This window comes from Raphanus sativus, chromosome 7, assembly GCF_000801105.2.
Source record: "Raphanus sativus cultivar WK10039 chromosome 7, ASM80110v3, whole genome shotgun sequence".
Classification (NCBI taxonomy): Eukaryota; Viridiplantae; Streptophyta; class Magnoliopsida; order Brassicales; family Brassicaceae; genus Raphanus; species Raphanus sativus.
Window position 1 is genome coordinate 21741681 of NC_079517.1, and position 22297 is coordinate 21763977.

At 38.9% G+C, this 22297-nt stretch overlaps 1 protein-coding gene, 1 non-coding gene and 1 pseudogene across 2 annotated transcripts; 2 read left to right on the plus strand and 1 right to left on the minus strand.

The window, feature by feature from the left end:
- Positions 1-2421: 2421 nt before the first annotated feature.
- LOC130498198 (small nucleolar RNA R71) lies at positions 2422-2529 on the plus strand. Its single transcript, XR_008937119.1, has one exon. It is a non-coding gene; the product is annotated as a small nucleolar RNA R71 (small nucleolar RNA).
- Positions 2530-12398: 9869 nt separating this feature from the next.
- Positions 12399-17038, plus strand: LOC130497537 (uncharacterized; annotated as a pseudogene).
- A 145-nt stretch (positions 17039-17183) lies between these two features.
- LOC108830967 (protein SUPPRESSOR OF npr1-1, CONSTITUTIVE 1-like) lies at positions 17184-21609 on the minus strand. The gene is made up of 6 exons (XM_018604530.2): positions 21146-21609; positions 19969-21052; positions 19570-19878; positions 19032-19481; positions 17596-18828; positions 17184-17516 (listed from the first exon to the last, which is right to left on the minus strand). The coding sequence occupies exons 1-6, from the start codon at positions 21607-21609 to the stop codon at positions 17184-17186; spliced, it is 3873 nt and encodes a 1290-aa protein (XP_018460032.1).
- Positions 21610-22297: the final 688 nt, after the last annotated feature.

Below are 22297 nucleotides of genomic sequence, written 5' to 3' on the forward strand. Positions count from 1 at the left end.
AATTTTCGTGGCTTGAGTTGTCAACCTTTTATACCAATGTTATGCCCTAATCGGTGGAATTCCGATTTTGTCCTTTAAGTCGTCCGTGTTAATATCGATCGATATTATACTGGCAATGTCGATCGATGGACGATGTCGTTTTGCTGGATGAAGTAGATAATCGATCGATGGTGGGCGTTTGTTGTCGATCGATTGAGGTGCAAATATGTCATTCTCCAAGTAAATTTCCCAAGCTCTCTCTTCCCAATAGTCTTCATCATATTCTTCACTGTGGTCTCCACTGTGGGAAGAGGTGGCTATGTTTACTGCAAAACTCTCATGAAATCCGCTATCCGCCCAACTCCTTACTGAGTAATCATCTTCCTTTCGGTTGGGTGGGATGGCGAAATTCAGGTAGCAATGATCTGGTAGATCGAGTTCATCATCCGGTGGGTCTCTGTCTATCGATGATCCATAGTTGTTGTCGATCTCCTCTGACTTGAATGTGTCGATCGATGACGTTAAAGTACTGTCGATCGATCCCGAGTACTCTGTCTCGTACTCGACTTCACAATGACAAACTGCGATGATACCAGTATCATCTTCCTTTACCACTAATTTGGCTGGTGGTTTGTCAAGCTTGACAGGGTCGTAGTGGATATCTGGATCTATCATAGTCAAGCACATCCTCTTGGTGTTCATGTCACATATGGCTCCTACTGTAGCCATAAATGCTCTTCCAAGTAAGAGGGAAGAGTTCCAATTTAGCTTGATGTCTAGGACATGAAAATCCACAGGGACGATAGCATCACCAATGTGTACCTCTAGGTCTTTGATGAAGCCTCTAGAGTTTCTCTGAGAGTAATCCACGAAAGTAAAAATCTTTGGTGAAGGCTCTACTTGCAGGCCCAGATGGTCTGCCATGACCTTTGGTAAGATGCTGACTGATGAACCAGTGTCACATAGTGCATGAGGAAATTCAATACCTTGTACCACACAAAGTATTGCAAACTTCCCAGGATCACTCTTCTTTAGCAAAGTAATCCTTTTCCTCATCTCTTCTCTGACGTTGTCAAACCTTCTCCTAATGTCAGTTTCAGTCTCCCTTGTTTCTCTGAAGAACATCCACAATCTCTTTGTGAAATAAACCTCCTCAAAAGGTTTTTCTGGTGGGATTCCGATAACTCTCTTAGTGAAACCATCAATCTCCTTTTCATTAGCTTCCCTCTTAAGGTTCTTAGGAATCTTCTCCTTCCGACTCCTTAACCTTCTTCCTTCAGTTTCCTCTGATGCAGGTGTAGTGTCTGAAAGGTTACCAGTTATTTCGGTAGGGGTAGCTTGTGGTTTCGGTGTGGGTCTGAGTGCATTGATTTGGTTGCTGTCTATCGATGGTAGTTGCACTCGGTATGTGAGAGGTGCGTGTCGATCGATAGGTAGAGAATAGGGTCGATCGATACGGTTCTCTTCGTTGTGTCGATCGATGAGTGGTTCGTCTCGTCGGTCGATATCTTCGTAGGTGTGGGTGGGTGGGTATGGATGAGAAGCCGTGAATTCAGCATGTGTCAATATCCTAACCGCGTTGCAGTCTGCAATCGTATCCGGAAATGACATCGTCGATGTCGATCGATGTGGACTAGTTGGTGTCGATCGACACCATTGCGATCCACCGAGACTTAGCGAACTTTCTACTTCAAAGTCTCCTTCTTGTAGCTTCTCCTGATTCACCACTTGCCAGAAATCATCATCTATGATAGCATTGACGTGGTGTTTCCTATTTCCTTCCTCTACTTCATTAGAAGTTCCAATCCTCCTGATAGAGTCTTCAGTCTGGACAATCTGTGTCTCAAGTTTCTTAACTTGAGTGCAGATGGTATCTATCCTCGTGGTCAGATTGTTAAAGACATAATCAATCTTCCCATTGAAGTCTACTGTAAGCTTCTGCTGACCTTCCAGAACTCTATCAATCATGGCATCAAACTTACTCTCCTGGGTGGGTGGCGGTGGGTTTTGGTAAGCTGAGTTGATGTAGTTTCTTGTGTTGGTGAAGGGTTTCTGATACTGTGAACTCTGGTTGTAGTTACTCTTTTGACCACTGCCAAAAAAGTTTCTGTTTCCACTCTGGTTTCCATATCTCTGAAATCCAGTACCTCCAATGTAGTTCACATATTCCTCTGTATCATCCTCTCTAGCCTCTCCTTCTTCAGCTGAGCAGACTGGCTGCCCCAGAAATGCATGTAAAGCATCTATCTTGGCTCTGACTTCATTCATCTGGTCTTCTCCGATGGCTGCAACCGATTTCTTCTTGTCAGAGTCAGTGTTCTTGGTGCTGCTGCTGTTGGCTAGGTTCTCAATAAGTCTCAAGCCTCTATTGGATTCCTAGTGTTGAAGTTCCCCTCACTAGCAGTATCAAGAGCCATCTGATACCTTAAGGCGATACCATTGAATCCATGGTGTGGACAGTCTCGCTGGAAGAACTTGAATCTGATCCACGCGTCTTTAAAAGTCTCACTAGGCTTTTGCGCGAAAGTGGCGATTTTGCTTCTTAAGTCTTCAGCGCGTGCCTCATCAAAGAAATTACGCAGGAAGGCGTTTTTGATGTCGGCCCAGGATGTCAGTGATCCTGTAGGTACCTGCTTGAGCCAGTGCGAAACTTCTCCAATCAGTGAGTATTTGAAGAGCTTGCAGAGTAGGTAGTCCTCGGAGACTCCGTCCATACGAATAGCAGCGATAAGATCCTCGAACCTCTCCAGATGGTCCATAGGATGCTCGTGTGATTGCCCATAATAAGGTATCTGAGACACGAGAGAGTAGTACTGAAGCTTGAGCTCGAAGTTCGGCTTCTGAATCTCTGGAAGTCGAATAGCTGATCTGTTGGTGTAGTACTCGTCTGGACGGTTATAGTCTGCCAACGATCGTGTTTGAGCTTCTCCTGTAGCCTCAGCTTCAGGTTCAATGGATTCCTTTCACCTTCCTCTCCATTTGTCTATTTATAAATCTCTTTTCTTAGCTTATGTCTCCATTAAAATTGATAAGATTCTCTCAGACATTCATCCCGGTGGAACCCAGAACCAACTCTCCAGTCTCCAGCGACCGCAAGACCAACAAGAAGACCGTCGCTTCCTCCGCGACTGCGAAACCACATGGGAAGTCCACTGCTTCCTTCGCGATTGTGATGAAACCTAACGGCAAGACTGTCGTTTCATCAGGTTTTCATGCTGCATCGAAACACCAGTAACTTTTTATCTTCATTTCTCATCTGCAAATCTTTTTAATTGGTTTTATGTACAGTGAGTATTTGATTTGCTTCAGATCTAAGAAGTCTTTTTTTTTCCTTTTGATCAACAGATCTAAGAAGTCTCAGCATAATGATTTTGTCTGCCCCAGTTTCAAGCCCAATACCGCTTAAGAATGCTTGATTGGAAGAGGCAGTATTTAAGGTCTCGGAAGATCTATGATTTGTTCCCAAGCTTTGCTTTCATTCTACTCTGATTATTTTATGAAATTTGATGCAGGATCTTCAAAAAGAAGATTCGTTTTTGAGGTTTTGTTCTTCTCTGAATTTTTTTCCAGGTTGTTGATACAACTGATGATGTAAGGAGATTGTGACGTAGATTACCATAACTAGGACTCAAACTCATTGATCCGAACCCAGATTTGTAGAAAATTTCATTTGTTAAGTCTATCACTCATACTCTATGTAAAATAGCTTCATCGCAGATTCAGTTGTTTTAATTGAAGGCGAGGCGGTAGAGTTAGCGTGTTGAGACAATGTGTTTAGCGTTTCCGGGAAACCCAAAATGTTGAGAAAGGTTGTCAGCTCATGGGCATTGATACAGCTTTTGGTTGATGGAAAGGTCGTAACTCCCTTCCACTTAAATTGTTATTGCTTACTTTCACCTTTGTATCTTACCGTCCCTTCACAGTCGACGTTAATCCAAACCTCCATCAACGTTCACCTGTTTAGTACCTTCTAAAGACTCGATTCAAAAGCAAGCTGAGAGCTGACTGTTTCATTATCATTGACTGTGATTCACACAATGATTCCCCAGCCGTTTGTCTCAGACTTTAGTCATTCTGTTACTTTTTAATCTGACACAACATACTTATTCGATGTTTGTTTGGTGGTTTTACAGGCTGTTTTCTCTTGAGATTGAAAATCATGAATGAAGAATGAAATAGGATTGTGTTTTGGGTTTACTAAGGATGAATTTAGATGGACGTTTAGGTTTATTCTTAAGATTTTTTTTTAATGCACACAAGCTTCTAAACTAAATGCCAAAGAGAGCTACAGATTGTGGTGTGTATAACTAAGAAACATGTTTATGGTGTCTCCAACAGGTAAATTGCTTGCTTGCTGCTGCTATTGTTTATTTATAGAATGTTTCAGAACAAAAGTTTTTCTGCTTTCTCTGCTATTAAATATAACATTGTTGGTAAATGGATCAAAGCTATTCACAATTGCATTTCTTGCAATAGGGCGGAGCTGGACCATAACCTCTGAACTTAAGCAGGACAATACATAATGCATGGGTTCCTTGATCTAAGACTCGATCCATGGCTTCGAAACATTTAACAAAAGGCTTATCTATACTCGTGAGCCTAATCATTTCTCATTGGTCATTGAGGTGGAGCTGGAAATTTAATCATCTTTCTGGTAACACAATCATCCCATCTCTAATATCAACAATATTAATTATTTGATTACAAGACTCTGAAAATAGCTGAATCTTACTGTGTACGTTGAATGCATATACTAACTGTGTATTACTTCCATTGAAACAACTACAGCAAAACAAATTAGAGCATTACAGGTACATGCTCGGGGTTTCAAAAGGCAGAGCTCCAAAAGTGGTGGTAAATTATTCAGCACACATCGTATATCTAACATATCCCATGATTCCAGTGGTATTATGTTATAGGTGAAACAGGGGACATTTTACTCATTTTAGTTGTTTTGTAACAACAGGCATAGAGACACACCGTGCAAGCTCTTTCGGTAACAGTTTCCACAAACACCCATATATATTCAACACAATACCTTCTACGCTGCAGTGTACTTTAGATGCACAAGTAATGATTATTGGTAGTTAAATAGGATTACGTTATCAAAACTTGGATGCCCTTGGAACTCTACCTTGAGATTGGTAATTTTAGAAGTATTAAAACTCATTTTAAATCTCTTGTCATGATTCTGGTTTTCAGGAAATGGAGCCAGAAATGCTTGGAATTCTCAGTGGTTCAAGGTCAAAATCACAAGCAATGGTGGACCGTGGATGCAGCTATGAAGGCAGTTGAATGCCAACCAATCAACTAAACGTTGAGAATTAGGTGTATATCTAAATACAGAGAACTCAAAGTAATACGAGTCTATGTTTTTTTTTTAACATGGTCTCATTGTGGGTTGTAGGCTGCAGGCTCAACACCACAGCTCCTACATGTCAATCACCATGCTTCAATAGCAGGTGAAGCACCTTGTGCTTCTGTGTGTCACTTTGCATGCTGCAATCGTTTTTACTGCAACACCTCAGAAACATATCAGCTAACATTTTTATCGCCTCCAATTCTGTTACAAAATTTTGGTCAAACGTGAGGTTCCTTTATGATTGCAGTAAGATACTTACAGTCTGTCTCAAAGCTCTGACATGACGAGTGTCAACGCATGTTCTCAATAGCCCACCGCAGTGCTTCCACTTCCGAATGTAAAGTAGTCTCTCGCCGTGTTATGTTCCTTATCCCCATAAGTTTAATATTTCCCAAGTTATCCTTCCATACCCAACTTCAACCACTATAATGTGTTGTGGAGGTCCATGAACCATTCAACATACATATAGTATCCAAGCTTATGACTTGGGTCTCCTCAATATTCTCCTCTTATGTAATAGGGTTTACTATTTCGTTTGCAGCAAACCAAACTTAGCATTCATGGGATCCATGTCTATCCTTCAAAAGAGTTTATTGTTAGGAGCCTTCCAAATGTACCAAATTATCCAAGGATAAAGGATACATATCTAATTCTGATTCGGCAATGCTATTATTCATCCAGAAAAGATAATCCATGGCATAGATACTTGGTATCAAGAAGATGTGAGGGCTATATGGTGTTGATGATAGAAACCATGCTTGCAGCGAGGACATTTGAATATGGCATGAGTCACAATTTATTCTGGTTCGCCACATCTGGGACAATAATTATCTCATCTCATATTACGGCGTGTCAAGTTTCTCGCTACTGCCACATGACATGTTATCAGTTGCCAGATAAGATGACATATCTTCTGGAGTGCTTTAGTTTTCCAAACAAAGCTTTGAAGCTTAGTTATACTGGGTTCCAAGATATCCGTCTCTTCATCCGCTCTCAGTAAGTTCCGATCTATCCAATGTCCAGATTTAACCGTATATTGGCCGTTCTTTGTGTAATTCCAATAATATGTATCTTGGCGGTGAGTTGATCTTATGTTTTGTTATTTCCTTTTTTGTTTTTTTTTTGTTTTTTCTTCGTGTTTGTGGATGACCAATTAAACATATGTAAAGCCCAGATTCACGTCTTGTAAAAAATTAAAAAATCTCTTAGTTACATCGTCTTCCTATTTAATGTAGATTTAGGGTTACTCCATAGAAACCATAACCTCACAACCACATACATAACTCTTACAACTCCTTAGATTAAATTCATGAACTGTTCATTTTCTCCTATCTATATATCATCCAGTCTTTACTCATCCATCAATAATGGCTGGATTTTATAACCCGTCGAAGCACTTCCTTATATATGTAGTTCATGTTACACAACGAACCCTTGCGTCTGATTTCAACTCACAATTTTTTCCAACCAGAACAGAATTTTTCCATTCATGGAGAATGTCTTCGTCTGCTACTTATGGTGCTCTAGCCGTCTGCCACTCAACCTTTTGACGCTCTGCGATTTGGCCGGAGTTCCCGATTCACTGTTGCTCACCTCTTCTGCTTCTGGAATTCACATAAGGTCCAGATAAACGGTGAATTTTATGGAAATCACACTCCTGCTGGATGACAAGGTATTGTACCCTTTACTTTATCAGCAATCATATATTCCAACTTTGTGTTTCTATTTGATAGTGCTCAAATTACTCAGTAGAGCTTACTCTTTCAAATAAGAGGTACAGGTGTAGTATTTAGAGATCGAATCACGAGGAGTTAAGGAACCAATTAAATCTAATCAATTAATCAATCCTAGATGAAGTTGGTTTTAATGATGAAAATGTAAATAACAATTCCTAAAATGAGCAAGGTAGTTGCTCTAACTAACAATATGATGGGTGTTTCAATGAAATGAAGAGTGCTAGACTTAGGGCTTTTATTCAGGAATGGAGATTATAATATTTATAAATGCCTAACAAGTTGCTTGCATGATACTATAGAAATCAGTCGCTTAACTCTCAGTGATGTCTCACTGGTTAAATAATCTAGATCTCTGGCCTCAACTGTCGTATGTTGACACAGAAAAAGAGTCGATCGATATCCTTTAGAGATATCGAGCGATACACGTTTCGCTCGGCGATCGATTCACATTTCGGAATATCGATCGACGGTTTCTAGATATGCCTAGGCGCGAGCCGATAATGAACACTAGATCTCAAGGAGGGCGGTTAGCTCTTCTCCAAGGAGATACTAGTTCAAACATATAATTCAAGATATCAAAGATCCTATTGATCTATGTTCTAGTTAGCTACTCTAGAACAAGCTTATGGTGCAATCTATTTGATGAATATCACAACTTAACAATTATAGTTTGGGGCTAATCCCACAAACCTATTTAAACCCTAGATCTAACAAGTAGACTACTCAGACATAGCTAAGCAATTCATAACAATAGATAGATGAAAGAATTGCATAGATAGATAAATAGTAGAATAACAAATGGAGTTCACAAATCTCTCCAATATCTCAAAACATGTAAAACTCTAGTCTCTCTCTCACACTCTCTGCTTTGCCTCTCAAGACTTGTGTTTCTTAGACTCTTCAAAGCTTGCCGTCAAAAACACTTAGCAGGAATATTTAAGCATTTCCATTAGGTTAACAACTAGTCAGGGACAATCTCGTAATTTGGTGAAGTCTTGGTGAAGTAACAGCAACTTCCATTGTTGTCTATGGTGCTCTTCCTCTACTCACCAATTCCCATATTTCTATCAGCTCTCTTGGGATACACAGCCACATTAGGTTACCTCATTTAAGGTTCTCAGTGATCCAGATGTCACTGATGAAGAGGGTCTTGCTATTTAAAACTAGTTCCAACACTTTTTGTTGTTAACTTGTGAGAAAGAAAGATATATTATATTTACGTCTTTAAACAGAGTGCTTCTGCCTTCTGCAGAAGAAGATACTATAAAGTATAAACGTTCTCAGGCGAAGTAGTTCTCGAAAAGTACTCCCATCACCTGCAGGAGAAAATGCCTTGTGTGAAAAAACTATAAAATCAGCTTGACATTATCGCTATCATCATTGTAGAACCCAAGTTGATCGTAAATAGAAAAAAAAACAGAGTTGTAAGACGGTCCAGTTACCTTAAAAAGTTGATAAGCTTTGGAGATGAAGACTGATCCACAAAGGGTGTATATGTGTATTGTTGTTCTGTTATCATGGGATCAAAATAGAAAGCTTCTCCGCTGAAACATGGTTCAGAAGGAGAAAGGGAAAGACGCAACAATGATCCATCTCCATGAAAGCTGCTCGAAGAATCTGAGGACGATGGTATCATACTGCTTATTAGTTCTGACTTGTCTGCTTTCTTTTTACTCTATACTGCTTCTCTGCATCAGGAAACAAGTGATGATGTTGGGTAGATTCCTCTCCTGTAGCTTCTTTTGGAGTTTCTTCTAATGGTTCTTCACTGAAGGAGAGAATTGTGGGTTCTCAAATTTCCCATCATTTGGACTCAAAGCTGACCAATACAAGTAAGCTCAACAAACAATACACTGAAGCTGGCTTATTGTTTTTTTTTCCTCTCTGTATCACAATGTTAAAGTCTTGATGTACAAACAGGTTCTACTTTGATTTTCAGCAACATATGTGGGTGCTGGGATGATATACCCATACATAATCAACATCTCTGTTCTCTTGGGAGGTATTCTCTCTTCGAGGGATAATTTGGTCTCTCACTGAAATAAAAAAAAAGGAAATTGGTTTCCTGCAGATGGCGAACCCAGCAGCATGCATGGTCTCCAGTAGGTATACAAAACTCTGCTATTATACATCCTTCTTTAAGTTTATCTCTCTCTTTGATATTATTGTTCCTTCGCAACAATCTTCGACTCAGCAATGAATTAAGAAGATAAACAGATGCAGATCTCTACCGATATGGTAATTTTTGTTTCTGTGTTTTGCGTGTGATCTTCCTTCTATTGTATACAAAATGCTATGTTTTTTCTTCTTTTTTTTTGGTATCCTGAGATTGCTTTTCGACTTGCTGCTCTCTTATTTTGTGTTAAATGATGTCAAATGCACAGGACCTCGAATCGCAGCTGCAAGAGTTGATTCCGGAACAATAGGTAAAAGCTTTGTCTCTCCGTTTTTACATGAAATGGAAATTTTGTGATGTTTTGACTCATTTTCCATTGAATTTGTATATTGTGGTTACTTTTGGTTAAGATTGTTTCTGAGAAGTTAAGGCAGACTACTTGCAGTGAACCTATTTAAAACATCACTGTTGATGGTAAAGACATGATGACCCACGTGTTTTAAAAAAAAAAAAATCCTGCCCTTGAATCACTCATTTCAGTCCCCTTCTAAATATAGGTGATTGGTGGGATGAGAGGGATGACTGGATTGCTCTGGGAAACCTCATTGCTTGACCCGGAAGAGGTACTACCATTACAACAAAACATGCATATACCGAGGGAAAAAATCGTCGGTATATCGTCGGAATAACGCTATTCCAACGACATACCGAGGAAATACGTTCTCGGAAAAAACTCCTCGGAATTTTATATTTCCTCGGAAATTTCTTAACAATTAGTTGGTTAATCCTAGGAGATGGTTAATACAATTTCTGCAAAGTGCTTAGCCGGACAATTTCAGGACTATTTAATCTGTACAGCTTCGAGGAACTACAAGAACATCATTCACCATCGAAGAAGACCCAACTGGTTCTCCATTTAGCCCAAAACAATCATACGATGACCAGCGTCGTACAAGGTTCTTCCTCAAACACCAAATCCCCACTTGGTTTGCTATCGGAAGTTGCATCATCACTACAGCGATAAAAATCCCTCACAGTTTCTCTGACTTGGCCCCAGTCACCGAACCTTAACCGTAAGAAGAGCAGCAGCAAAATATTAATCTCATCATATCATGAGGTGAAAGCGAAGCATTGTTCTCGACATCACCATTGTAGATGATTGGAGGTAGAATCTTAAATTGAGTAATTTCCTGAGGAGTTCGAATATAAAAATGATCCCAAAGGAAACACCACCAAAGTCTAAAAAGTTTTATGGAAACAATAAGAGTGGTCATGAGGAGAGCTAGGTGCGAACTGCGCTCATAATGTGGAGTGAAAACGAGCTTTGTGAAATCCAAAAATCTGTGAAAATACATTAAAAAGCATTTTAGTAAATTTTTAATAAAAACATTTTAGTAATTTATAAAAAGGTTCAAATTTATTGCATATTTGCATAACTGAAAAGAATGAAATACAACAAAAATAAACAATGATAAAATCTAATTTCACAACTAAAACACTTTTAATTTATGTATTGTATCTACTTCCTAAAGTAATATTTTTTAGTTTGTAGCAAAAAAATAGTGCTTTGAAAGTTACAGCAAAAAAAATAAAACAAATAATTCTACAGACTAAATTCTACAGACTAAAACATAAAGCTACATTCACTGCCAATCATCTCCTATATGTCCATAATCTTATGAATTTAAATTATAACATTATGTGAGAATAAGTTATTTCCCAAAAATTGAAAAAAAAACTATATTTAGAATATAATCTTTGCATCACGTAGAAAACACAACATTTTTGTCGACCGCGTAGGAAAAAAAAACTCAATAAACATAATAAACAAACAACCCCACCTAAACACAATACACAATGGTCACAATGTTTAAACATTTGAATGTTTGATACCATTCTAAATGATTCAAAAGCTTCATGCTCCATTTTAATAGTTAGACCTAACAGCTTAGATCAAACCCATCTTTCAAAAAATCCAAAATATCAACAATAATAATTAACAACCTTTAACAAGAAAATGCCCAAATTTCAGTCCATAATAATAAATCTTAAAGTAAACATTCACACATATCACCAAAATAGAAAACGAAAATTAAGATAAAAGGTGTATTTTTCTTATATATTTTTATTGTAAGATAAAATATATTTTTATTTAGTTATTTTTTTTGGTTTAAGCAAAAGGGATAGGAGTTTCGTGGAGTTATTTTTATTGTATGTTTCAAGCCAAAACAAATATTCCTAGATTATTCAAGAGATAGAGATTCAGTGTACGAAATATTTGGATGATCATTGTTTTAGTGACATTTATTATCATATGTATAAGTTTCATTTATGATTTTCTGTTTTATCATATGTGTTTTGTGTATAAAGTAAGAAAAAATTATGTTTACCTTTTATACATTAACTAAATTGCATTGATGTAATCTTAATTTACCTTAATATTATTAAATATTATCAAAATTTATAGAAGTGTTAAAAACAATGATGTATTACATTTTCAATATAAAACAAATAAAACAATGTTTTATTTCTACTTATATGAATAGTATGTATATAAATTAATGATTTATGAAAATGAAACTATATGTTTAAAAAATCATAAATTTAGTAAAACCAAATTTCAAAGTTTAAATCTGCCAAAAACGGAAAATGGATGAAAATAAAAATTATGTTGGAGGGGGAGTTCGTACCCTGGTCCAGACACTTACACGAAGGATATTCCTATGTCGAATGAGACATCAGGAAAAAAAATTTAGGGGTTTGAAAATATTTTCGGCCAAAGTATATAAACTTCTAACTATGTAAATAAGTGTGTTCCATTTAACAAATGCAGATGACTCAGGCTATGGAGGAACAAAATATTTAAATTATCATTATAAAAAACTGTAAACCATGTTTATTCGGAATATTCTGGATAGCGCGGTTTCTTAAAAATCACATCTATTCACTATATTATGGATTACCAAACTAAAACCACTTTTTAATCTCGGCTAGGTTTGATTATAATTAGTTTATTTTTACTGGATTGAGTACCCCTAAATAATTCACCGACTTTTTTATTGCTTTGAGAAATACAACACTCTCATTCCAAATACAAACATTGAAACATATGATCGGAAAATAAACTATCAACACACTTTTCCGCGCGTAGCGCGGAGAAAGAATCTAGTACATATAAAAATAGAAAGATTTACACATTCTCTTCTTCATTGCTAGTTGTGTATGTTTTGGTGTAATAAAACAGTGCACTCTTTTTTGGTCTACCACTTCCACTTGATCTTTTTATTCGTTGTCTTCTTATTTGCGAAACATGTTTCAGACAGACAAGACCTGTCTTCTTTTTTGCGAAACATGTTTCAGACAGACAAGACCTTTCTCATGTTATCTGTTGTCTGAACCAAACCTTGTCCGAGATTTTTGTGTTTTGTAATAACCGCTACAAGTGTCTTTCTTTTATATGACCCCGGATAAAAAGTGAGTCACTTCCCACATAAAGATGATTCCTGCTCTCGTATGGATTCTCTGAGTTGCTAAAAGTTTTATGCTTACATTCTTTTCCACAGGCCTTATACAAGACGTTCTCTAGAAGCATAATATCTACTTCGTTTGAAGCTTAAGCACAGGATCCTATGCGCCTTTCGGAATCATGACTGAAGTAAAGCGACCCGGTTCTTCTACAATGCTCCTTGATTCCTTCATGATTCTCTTCAGAAACAAACACATGTTATTCTCAATCTTGCATCTCTCTTAACTATCTCCTCCTTTCGCCCTAAAAACCATGTCTTTCGTTTACAAGCCCTGGCCAACGTTGGTGCGACCTGGAGCAGCTTCAAACTCATGTTCTGGAAGCTAATCCATGTACCAGAAAGGAAATGGGTCATAGCAAGACCTAGTGGGCTTATTGAAGAGCTTATTGGCCTGATTCATGAAGTATTGGACACAGAGAAGTCTATTGTCCTTGATGAGGCCTTTAAAGAGAAAGGAATGACTATGTACCAGCATGGACGACTAGTATGCAATGTGATTGACCATGAAATGGATGGGAGGAAGCTGGATAGACAGGAAATGAAATGGGAGATCAGCTATGATCAGGAAATGCACTGTTCAAACCGACATGGACGAGAAATGAGTTGGAAATGGAAGATGAAGAACAAGAGCTGGAAAGGGAACATGATGAGGATCTTTATCATCCAAATGAGCATAAGGAGCAACTTGGTCGGACCTGGAACAAGATGGATCGAGCCCAAGCAAGAATTGTTCGAAAAAGGCCTTTATCGGCCCAAAAAGTGGAAAGACAAGCCAGCTTGGATTATGATTGGCCCAAGAAGATTAGGCACGTCCAAGATGGTTTATTTTAAGTTTATTTATTATTTTGTTAAGTTTAAACCAGCTAGGATTAAGTTTGGTGATTTATAAACCAACTAGCAATAGGATTAGGATATGGTTTTTACTAAACCGATTTGGTTTTGGTTTAGGGTTTTCTCTAGCTTAGGATTTCGTTTTGGCTTTCTTATTTATGTTAAACACGAGCCTCCATGTATCATTAACCATTGATTGAATAAACTGAAGCTTTGTTGGCTCAACAACTGTCTCCTTGGAGACTTTCTTATCATTGTTCTTAGTGAACAACTTTTATCACAATAAGAAGAGTGATCTTCTGTGATTCATCCAGACACCAAGCAGGGTGAACCTGTGTCTCAGGAGTAGCAAAACATCTTTAGAGCAGCTCATAGTTCTAAGGAGAAGACCATCTCCATCACCTTTCATCCACCCACGCCCCCTTCAAGTGATCCAGGGAGAGACAGCCTATCCAGGGCCGTACCAAGTGGTATCAGAGCCACTTGAAGGTTAGGGTTTGAATTTTCACCTAGGAGCACGAAATCTATCATATCCAGCAGTCTCCTATGTCTTATTTTGAAAGCAAAAGAAGTCATGAAGAGAAGGCTGAGCGCAAAGCAACAAGGGAGTTGCAAAGAAGAAGAAAACAGATCCAGATTCCACTCTTCAATGGGGACTTTGATCCAGATACATACCTAGATTGGGAAAAGGAGATGGATTTAATTATCAAGTGTCAGGGGTACACCGCAGAGAAGCAGGCTCAATTAGCATCTACTGGTTTATGTGGCTATGCACTTGATTGGTGGTATCAGACAGCCAATACTAGGAGACAATATGGAGAGCAACAGATTTCTTCTTGGTATGAGATGAAGGCTGTCATGAAGAAGAGGTTTGTAGCCAAGAGGTATGGGCAAACTGACTTTGAAAGAATGCAATTCCAAGCTAGGGAAGCTAAAGGATGTGTTAGGAAATCCAAAGATGAGCCAAAGTCCTACTGTGGTCATGAGGAACAAAGAAAGTTGCAGCTACATAATGCATATCTTGATGAATTGCAAAGCCCACAGTTCAAGGAACACCTCATGAAGATCATAGATAAATCACTCACTTCTGTGATTAAAAACACACATCAGAGGTCAGTCCCACGTCCAGCATCAAGAGCTGATGAGCTAGGTTGCTACCAGAATGAACCAGCAGAGAAGAAAGAAGAAACTGCAGCAAAACAGGGTGAGAGAGAACAATATTTTGAATCAGAACCAACCACTCTTTGTGAAGCAGACAACTTGGAAAACACTCTGAAACAGGAGAAGAGATTATCAGCTAGGTGTAGTCACGTGCCTGATCAGAAAAATAAAGAAGAGGGAGTGCTTGAAGAGTCATCTACAGCTCCTGATTTGGAACTTGTTTTGGTTGATCAAGGAGAAAGTAATAAGACTTTAACTTGTGATTTACTGATCAGACCTATGGTATATTTTAAGTTCAGCTTTGTTGACCAACTGAGGGTTTCCAAAGGGTTGCAACAGATTGTTTTTGAACCAGGAGGAAGCTTGTGTTTGCATAAAAGCATCAACAACAATCTGATCCAAATAGCAGCATCATTGGAGCATGACTTGGAAGGGTTATTGCATCAAAGGAGAGAACCAATGCTAGTTTCTGGTTTGTCTAAGCTGAGATCACATTCTCAGAAGTTTAAGATCAAGACTTGTGCTGGGTATCAGTGGAGAGAAGCTCAATCAGAAGCTGTGAGATCTGATCTAAACAAGGAACAGAAATTGCTTGCTTTATGTGTTGCTTGTAAGAAGCTCTGTCCAGTGAAGTATCTAGGATGTGTGAAGGCTTTACAAAGCTTTATCTTTGAGCCGGGAGGGGAGATAAACGTGAACAAGAGCTTTAACAACACCCTGGCACAAGAAGAAACAAAGAAGCTGAGATTGGACAGTACATTCATCCTTAAAGAACAAGATTTGAGGACAAATCTTTTTAAAGGAGGAGGGAATGGTGCGACCTGGAGCAGCTTCAAACTCATGTTCTGGAAGCTAATCCATGTACCAGAAAGGAAATGGGTCATAGCAAGACCTAGTGGGCTTATTGAAGAGCTTATTGGCCTGATTCATGAAGTATTGGACACAGAGAAGTCTATTGTCCTTGATGAGGCCTTTAAAGAGAAAGGAATGACTATGTACCAGCATGGACGACTAGTATGCAATGTGATTGACCATGAAATGGATGGGAGGAAGCTGGATAGACAGGAAATGAAATGGGAGATCAGCTATGATCAGGAAATGCACTGTTCAAACCGACATGGACGAGAAATGAGTTGGAAATGGAAGATGAAGAACAAGAGCTGGAAAGGGAACATGATGAGGATCTTTATCATCCAAATGAGCATAAGGAGCAACTTGGTCGGACCTGGAACAAGATGGATCGAGCCCAAGCAAGAATTGTTCGAAAAAGGCCTTTATCGGCCCAAAAAGTGGAAAGACAAGCCAGCTTGGATTATGATTGGCCCAAGAAGATTAGGCACGTCCAAGATGGTTTATTTTAAGTTTATTTATTATTTTGTTAAGTTTAAACCAGCTAGGATTAAGTTTGGTGATTTATAAACCAACTAGCAATAGGATTAGGATATGGTTTTTACTAAACCGATTTGGTTTTGGTTTAGGGTTTTCTCTAGCTTAGGATTTCGTTTTGGCTTTCTTATTTATGTTAAACACGAGCCTCCATGTATCATTAACCATTGATTGAATAAACTGAAGCTTTGTTGGCTCAACAACTGTCTCCTTGGAGACTTTCTTATCATTGTTCTTAGTGAACAACTTTTATCACAATAAGAAGAGTGATCTTCTGTGATTCATCCAGACACCAAGCAGGGTGAACCTGTGTCTCAGGAGTAGCAAAACATCTTTAGAGCAGCTCATAGTTCTAAGGAGAAGACCATCTCCATCACCTTTCATCCACCCACGCCCCCTTCAAGTGATCCAGGGAGAGACAGCCTATCCAGGGCCGTACCAAACGTTGTGCACACAAGGTTCGAAGCTAGACAGCTCTGGAAAGATGGTGTCTCTGTTTCACACCTCGAATCTCGGTATTTTGTCCCATCCTTCATCCTCTCTTGTATCACCTCCAGAACCGTCATCACATCAACTTCCTTCCCACACCACCAGGGCCTAAACCCATCTCGGAATTCATCTTTTGCTACAGTGAAGTTCTCGTGGATGCAGAGCAACAGCAACTTCCATTGTTGTCTATGGTGCTCTTCCTCTACTCACCAATTCACATATTTCTATCAGCTCTCTTGGGATACACAGCCACATTAGGTTACCTCATTTAAGGTTCTCAGTGATCCAGATGTTACTGATGAAGAGGGTCTTGCTATTTAAAACTAGTTCCAACACTTTTTGTTGTTAACTTGTGAGAAAGAAAGATATATTATATTTACGTCTTTAAAAAGAGTGCGTCTGCCTTCTGCAGAAGAAGATACTATAAAGTATAAACGTTCTCAGGCGAAGTAGTTCTCGAAAAGTACTCCCATCACCTGCAGGAGAAAATGCCTTGTGTGAAAAAACTATAAAATCAGCTTGACATTATCGCTATCGTCATTGTAGAACCCAAGTTGATCGTAAATAGAAAAAAACAGAGTTGTAAGACAGTCCAGTTACCTTAAAAAGTTGATAAGCTTTGGAGACGAAGACTGATCCACAAAGGGTGTATCTGTGTCTTGTTGTTCTGTTATCATGGGATCAAAATAGAAAGCTTCTCCGCTGAAACATGGTTCAGAAGGAGAAAGGGAAAGATGCAACAATGCTCCATCTCCATGAAAGCTGCTCGAAGAATCTGAGGACGATGGTATCATACTTCTCAACGACATCTGGGCGGAAGCTTCACCCTGCCCTAAGGAAAGCTCCAAATATGGAGTCATCAATCTTGTGTTCCTTACTGTTTTGCCACATAGTAAGTTCGAAGGTTCTTCGGATGTTCTTGCCATCATCTGCATAATAAAATAAAAGTATCTACTCAATTCCAATGGTCTATTCTCTCGTTGATCCTGAAAAATAGTCAAAAGTTACCCGCGTTCGTTTATTGCTTCTTCCACTCTCTCTGTCACTTTCTCCAGACTTCTGGTCGTACTTTGTTTCAGGGATTCTAGCAGCACCATATGGAGATTCGGAGAGATTCAAGAGCCGTAAACCGCACCCTTTTATCATCTTGACCGACAAGAGACAAGATTGCCAGTGGCTGTGAGACCCATATGTGTAAGAACAAGCACCCTTGTGGTAGCAATATTCAAACTCCACATGGATATAGTCTAGTTCAGATGAAGTATGATTGACTTCTTCTAGAGGGAAACCAAAGTGGAACATAAGCAAATGATCCTCATCCATCTTAAGTGAGTGTGCGTCAACCATAAAATGATACACACTGCTTGTGCCTCTAAAGTACCAGCGCAACCCCATTTGTACATAAGGAGTTTCGGCTTTGTTTGGAGGTTCAACAGCGATGCAAGCCTTAAATCCCAAGAAGTCTTGAAAAAGAGAGCTCTGAGGTAATGTAACAGTTAGGGAATTTCTAGCAGCTCGATGCGTGAAATACATAGGCACTTCTCCACCTGGTAAGACCGTAGGCTTCGTGTATGATCGTATGATGAGTTCCCGCGCTTCTCTATCCAGTATAAAGCAATTATTGAACTTCAAATATTCGCTGTGTCTTGAAACACCTGCCCAGTCTATATCTGCGCCATCTTTGTAACGCTCTTCAGTGTTTTCAAATAATGGTATAAGAGAAAATTGGTCCTCTATTGACATTGTTGCCAGGATGCTGGCATCCCTCAGTGCCGTGACGACTTCTCCACAATCTGAAAAGTCTACTAGATTAAGACTTCTCAATCTGAAAACGTTTGGAGAGATATTTTTCAATCTCTTGCAACCACACATCAATAGTTCAGAGAGCCTCCAGAAATTCTCTATGCAGCAGGGGACTTCTTCGATGGCGGTGTCATTTAGATAGAGACTTTCAATACTCCTTGAAATCTGAGGAAAACTTCTCAACCTTGAGCACCCAGTGAGATAGAGGGTTCTGAGAGATGGCAAGTTGACATCAGTTGGAAGAACCTCCAACATTGTGCATTCTTCCATTTCCAACTCCACCAGTTTATAGAGATTCCCAATTGTACAAGGAACAGTCACCAAACTTTTGCAATTGTTGAGTCTCAAATACATGAGATTGGGGGCCATTGAAAGATCTGGAATTTCTCTAAGGTTTTCACAGCTTGACACATCCATCATTTCGAGACTTCCAAGACACTGAAACAGGAAAAAACACACCCTAGATCATATCAAACACATTGCTGTCGGGTGCCATGCATGGGAATTATTAAAAGACAAAGGAATGGGAGTTTATAAAGTTCATTCGAAGTCCTATGGGGTTTGAAAATTTTACTAACACAGAGGTTAAACTACCTTGGGATGCAAACCAATAATCACAAGCTATAACATTAACAACGTACCTGGACGCCTTCCCATAGCTTCTCAAGCATGTTGCTTTTCACAGTGAGACCAATAAGATGTTCTGGGCGAAATTTACAAGGAATACATCTCATAATGCAGCCAAGATAATCAAGTCCACATAGATTATTGTTCCAGAAACAACCTTCTACTTCGAGGCTAAACCCATGCATAAATATCTGAGGGAAATTTCTCAACCGGAAGCATTCTCTGAGATTGAGATACTCGAGAGACTTCAAGTTGATAAGAGTTGGAAAACTTTCTAGCGCTGTGCAACCTTCTAAATCTAACTCCCTCAGTTTATGGAGATTCTGAATCGAGGAAGTAAATGTCACCAAAGATGTGCATCTATCAAGATATACTTCCTCGAGGTTTTTGGCATTAGAGAGATCCGGAAGTTCTTTCAAATTCGTGGACCAACTCATAATGAACTTCTTGAGGCTTCCAAGTGGCTGAAAAGTGACAAATATAAGTTTTAAAACATGTTAAACAGAAATTCATTACACTTATAACTTTAGAAAATAAATTTAAAAGTAGTACCAAAGTTCCTTCCCACAGCTTCTCAAGCGAACTATTCCTCATTCTGAGTTCGACGAGACACTCTGCCTTGAAATTAGAAGGTAAACACTTGGATGGATAAGCATCCCACCTGAGCAATTTGAGTTTACGGGGTAAATAAAAGAGGCCATGAGGTAGATGCAATCTTCCCTGTGGAACCCAGTAACCAACATAGTCTATAACTACGAGAAACTGGAGATTACGCATGCCTTCAAACGATTTTTCATCCATTGAAAATGGTTCCTCGAGCTGTAATGCGTTGAAATATATTCCTAGAACAGTTTCCGTGCCCTGAAAACAATATCCCAAGAAAACTATTATCTTAACAATTGCAACACTTTATTTTATTAAGTTATCGAAGAAGAGTAAAGAAAAACGTACGGTTTTATCGGTAAATACATCGCGAATGTCCTCAACATCCACCAGAAACCGGCGTTTCCCAGGATTGTTTATGCACTCTGCACGGAAAATTTCTCTAGCCAACTTATGTAGCAAGTTGTGCATCTCTATAGTCTCACGCGATGTTATACATATGAGGGACTTATCAGCCAACGTAGTAAGCCCAGTGTTAACACTATCTCCGAGCAAGTCTTTGATGTAACTGACTTGCACACCATTAAATAAACGTGCAAATGCAATGAAGAGAAATAACTCTTGGTCTTTGCCATCTAACCTATCGTAGCTGACTCTTAATGTTTTCTCAACTTTCCCGTCCAAATCATTTCGAAGCCTAGGCATCATCTTTATCCACTCATCTTTGCCCCTTCCTCTTAAAGACGAACCCAAGACACTGAGACACAAAGGAAGATTACCGGCAAGCTTTGCAACTTCAACTGCGAGTTCCATGAAACCATTAGGTGGAGAGTTTTGCCCAAAAGCAGATCGACATAACATCTTGAGAGCAACATCTTCAGATGGGAACTTCACTTTATAAATAAGGTCAATCTCATGAGCCTTGAGAAGTTGCCTATCTTGAGAGATGACAATAATTCTGCTCCCTGATCCAAACCATTTCGTTCGTCCTACCAATGTCTTGAGTAGCTCTACATCATCAACATCGTCAAGAAAAATAAGAACTTTCTTGAGTTTTAACCTTTGTTTCACCACACCTAAATAGGATATCTTTAATTCCTTTTGACATAGAATTTCTGAGAGAAACTGTTCTTCCCAACACAACTTCATGCCATAGTCATCTTGAATGGTTCTCCTATAAGCTAAGAAAGCCCGATAGTGGAATCGGTTAGAGAGTTCACTGAAAAGCGCTCTTGCTATGGTAGTCTTACCAATCCCGGAAGGCCCTACAATCCCGACCATTCTAGCTTCCTCAGATTCCAAGCACAACAAAGGATTCATTGCCTCTAAATGAGCTTCGATCCCAACGAAATCACCAAAACAATTGGATGGTGTAATAAGTTTCTTCGAAACATCGTCGGCTATCTTATCAATCAACCTGGCTTCGTTACACCTAAATAACAATAGTCAACTGTGTCATGGATGAAGATCACCAAGAGAAGCACGGATACACACAAAATTATGTAATAAAAGATAAGATACATACCAGTTTTGAAGATCCTCTCCGGCCATATTTGCTACCTCTGCTAGAGCTCGCATCCACCTTTGTTTCTCATCCTCTGATTTGCCCTTGCTTGCCTCTTCAAAGGCCTTTCCAAACTCCCATGTCTGTTTTCTAACATCAGAAGGATCAACGCCGTAGAAAATAGGAATCACCATCTGATCCAACTCCATATAGCACTTGTGGATCTCCACCAACTCATTCAAGCACCAGCTGGAAGAAGCATAACTTTTAGAGAAGACGACGATTGAGATCCTGGATTCTCTTATCGCCGACAAAAGCTCAGGGCCGATAGGGCAGCTTCTCTCGATCCCATGATCTATAAATGTAGTGATTGACTTGCGATCGAGTTCCTTGAGAATATGGCTGAGGAATGATCTGCGAACATCTTCCCCACTGAAGCTAGGGAATACGTCGTATCTCCGGCTGCAAGAAGAAGAAGAAGCCATAGAGAAAAGATACCAAAAGTCAAAGTTATATGGGAAGTCACTCTGAACGTTGAGATGCACAGAGAGAAACTTCACATATTATTCGAAGAAGACTTATTCTACATGACTGTACAAAACATTTTTAATTCCATTTCTTTGATTGCTTAGAATCTACTATAATTGATTATTTTTTGGCACAATATAATTTTATAAGTAAAAACAAAATTTGCATGTCATGCAATGCGTGGTTGTTGTTGACTGTAGGATCAAAAATTTTAAAATATAGACTGCCAAATTAAAAATTATTTTACCGGTCACTTCTTGCAGGCGGTTGGTAGATCTGAAGCTACTATTTATTTACCTGCAAAACATTTAAGAAGCAGCTTTAGTTCAATTTCTTTTACTTAAGTCCAGCCAAAATGCAGGAGAGGAGATGTTACCGGCTCTCCTGTACTTCTGGTGCAATCCTAGGTACGAGCTTGATCGCTATAGCGACCAAGCTTCGTATGATCCTGTGATTACCAAGTCCCTATTCTCGTGTTTCGACGATTCTTTTGCTATCTTCGATGATCGTGTTTTGTCGAGAACTTTGTTTAATCAGCGGAACTTTTTCGCAAGATATTTTATTTTTACGATTTCATTTCGTAAAAATAAAAATAAAAATAAAAATAAAAATAAATTTTATTTTTCTCGAATGTTTGGATACTAA

Coding starts and splice junctions, on each gene's coding strand:
- LOC108830967 (XM_018604530.2), bottom strand. CDS start 21,609: ATGGCTTCTTCTTCTTCTTGCAGCCGGAGATACGACGTATTCCCTAGC. Junction 19,482..19,569: donor AGCTGTGGGAAGGAACTTTG/GTACTACTTTTA, acceptor GTCACTTTTCAG/CCACTTGGAAGCCTCAAGAA. Junction 18,829..19,031: donor AGCTATGGGAAGGCGTCCAG/GTACGTTGTTAA, acceptor TTCCTGTTTCAG/TGTCTTGGAAGTCTCGAAAT.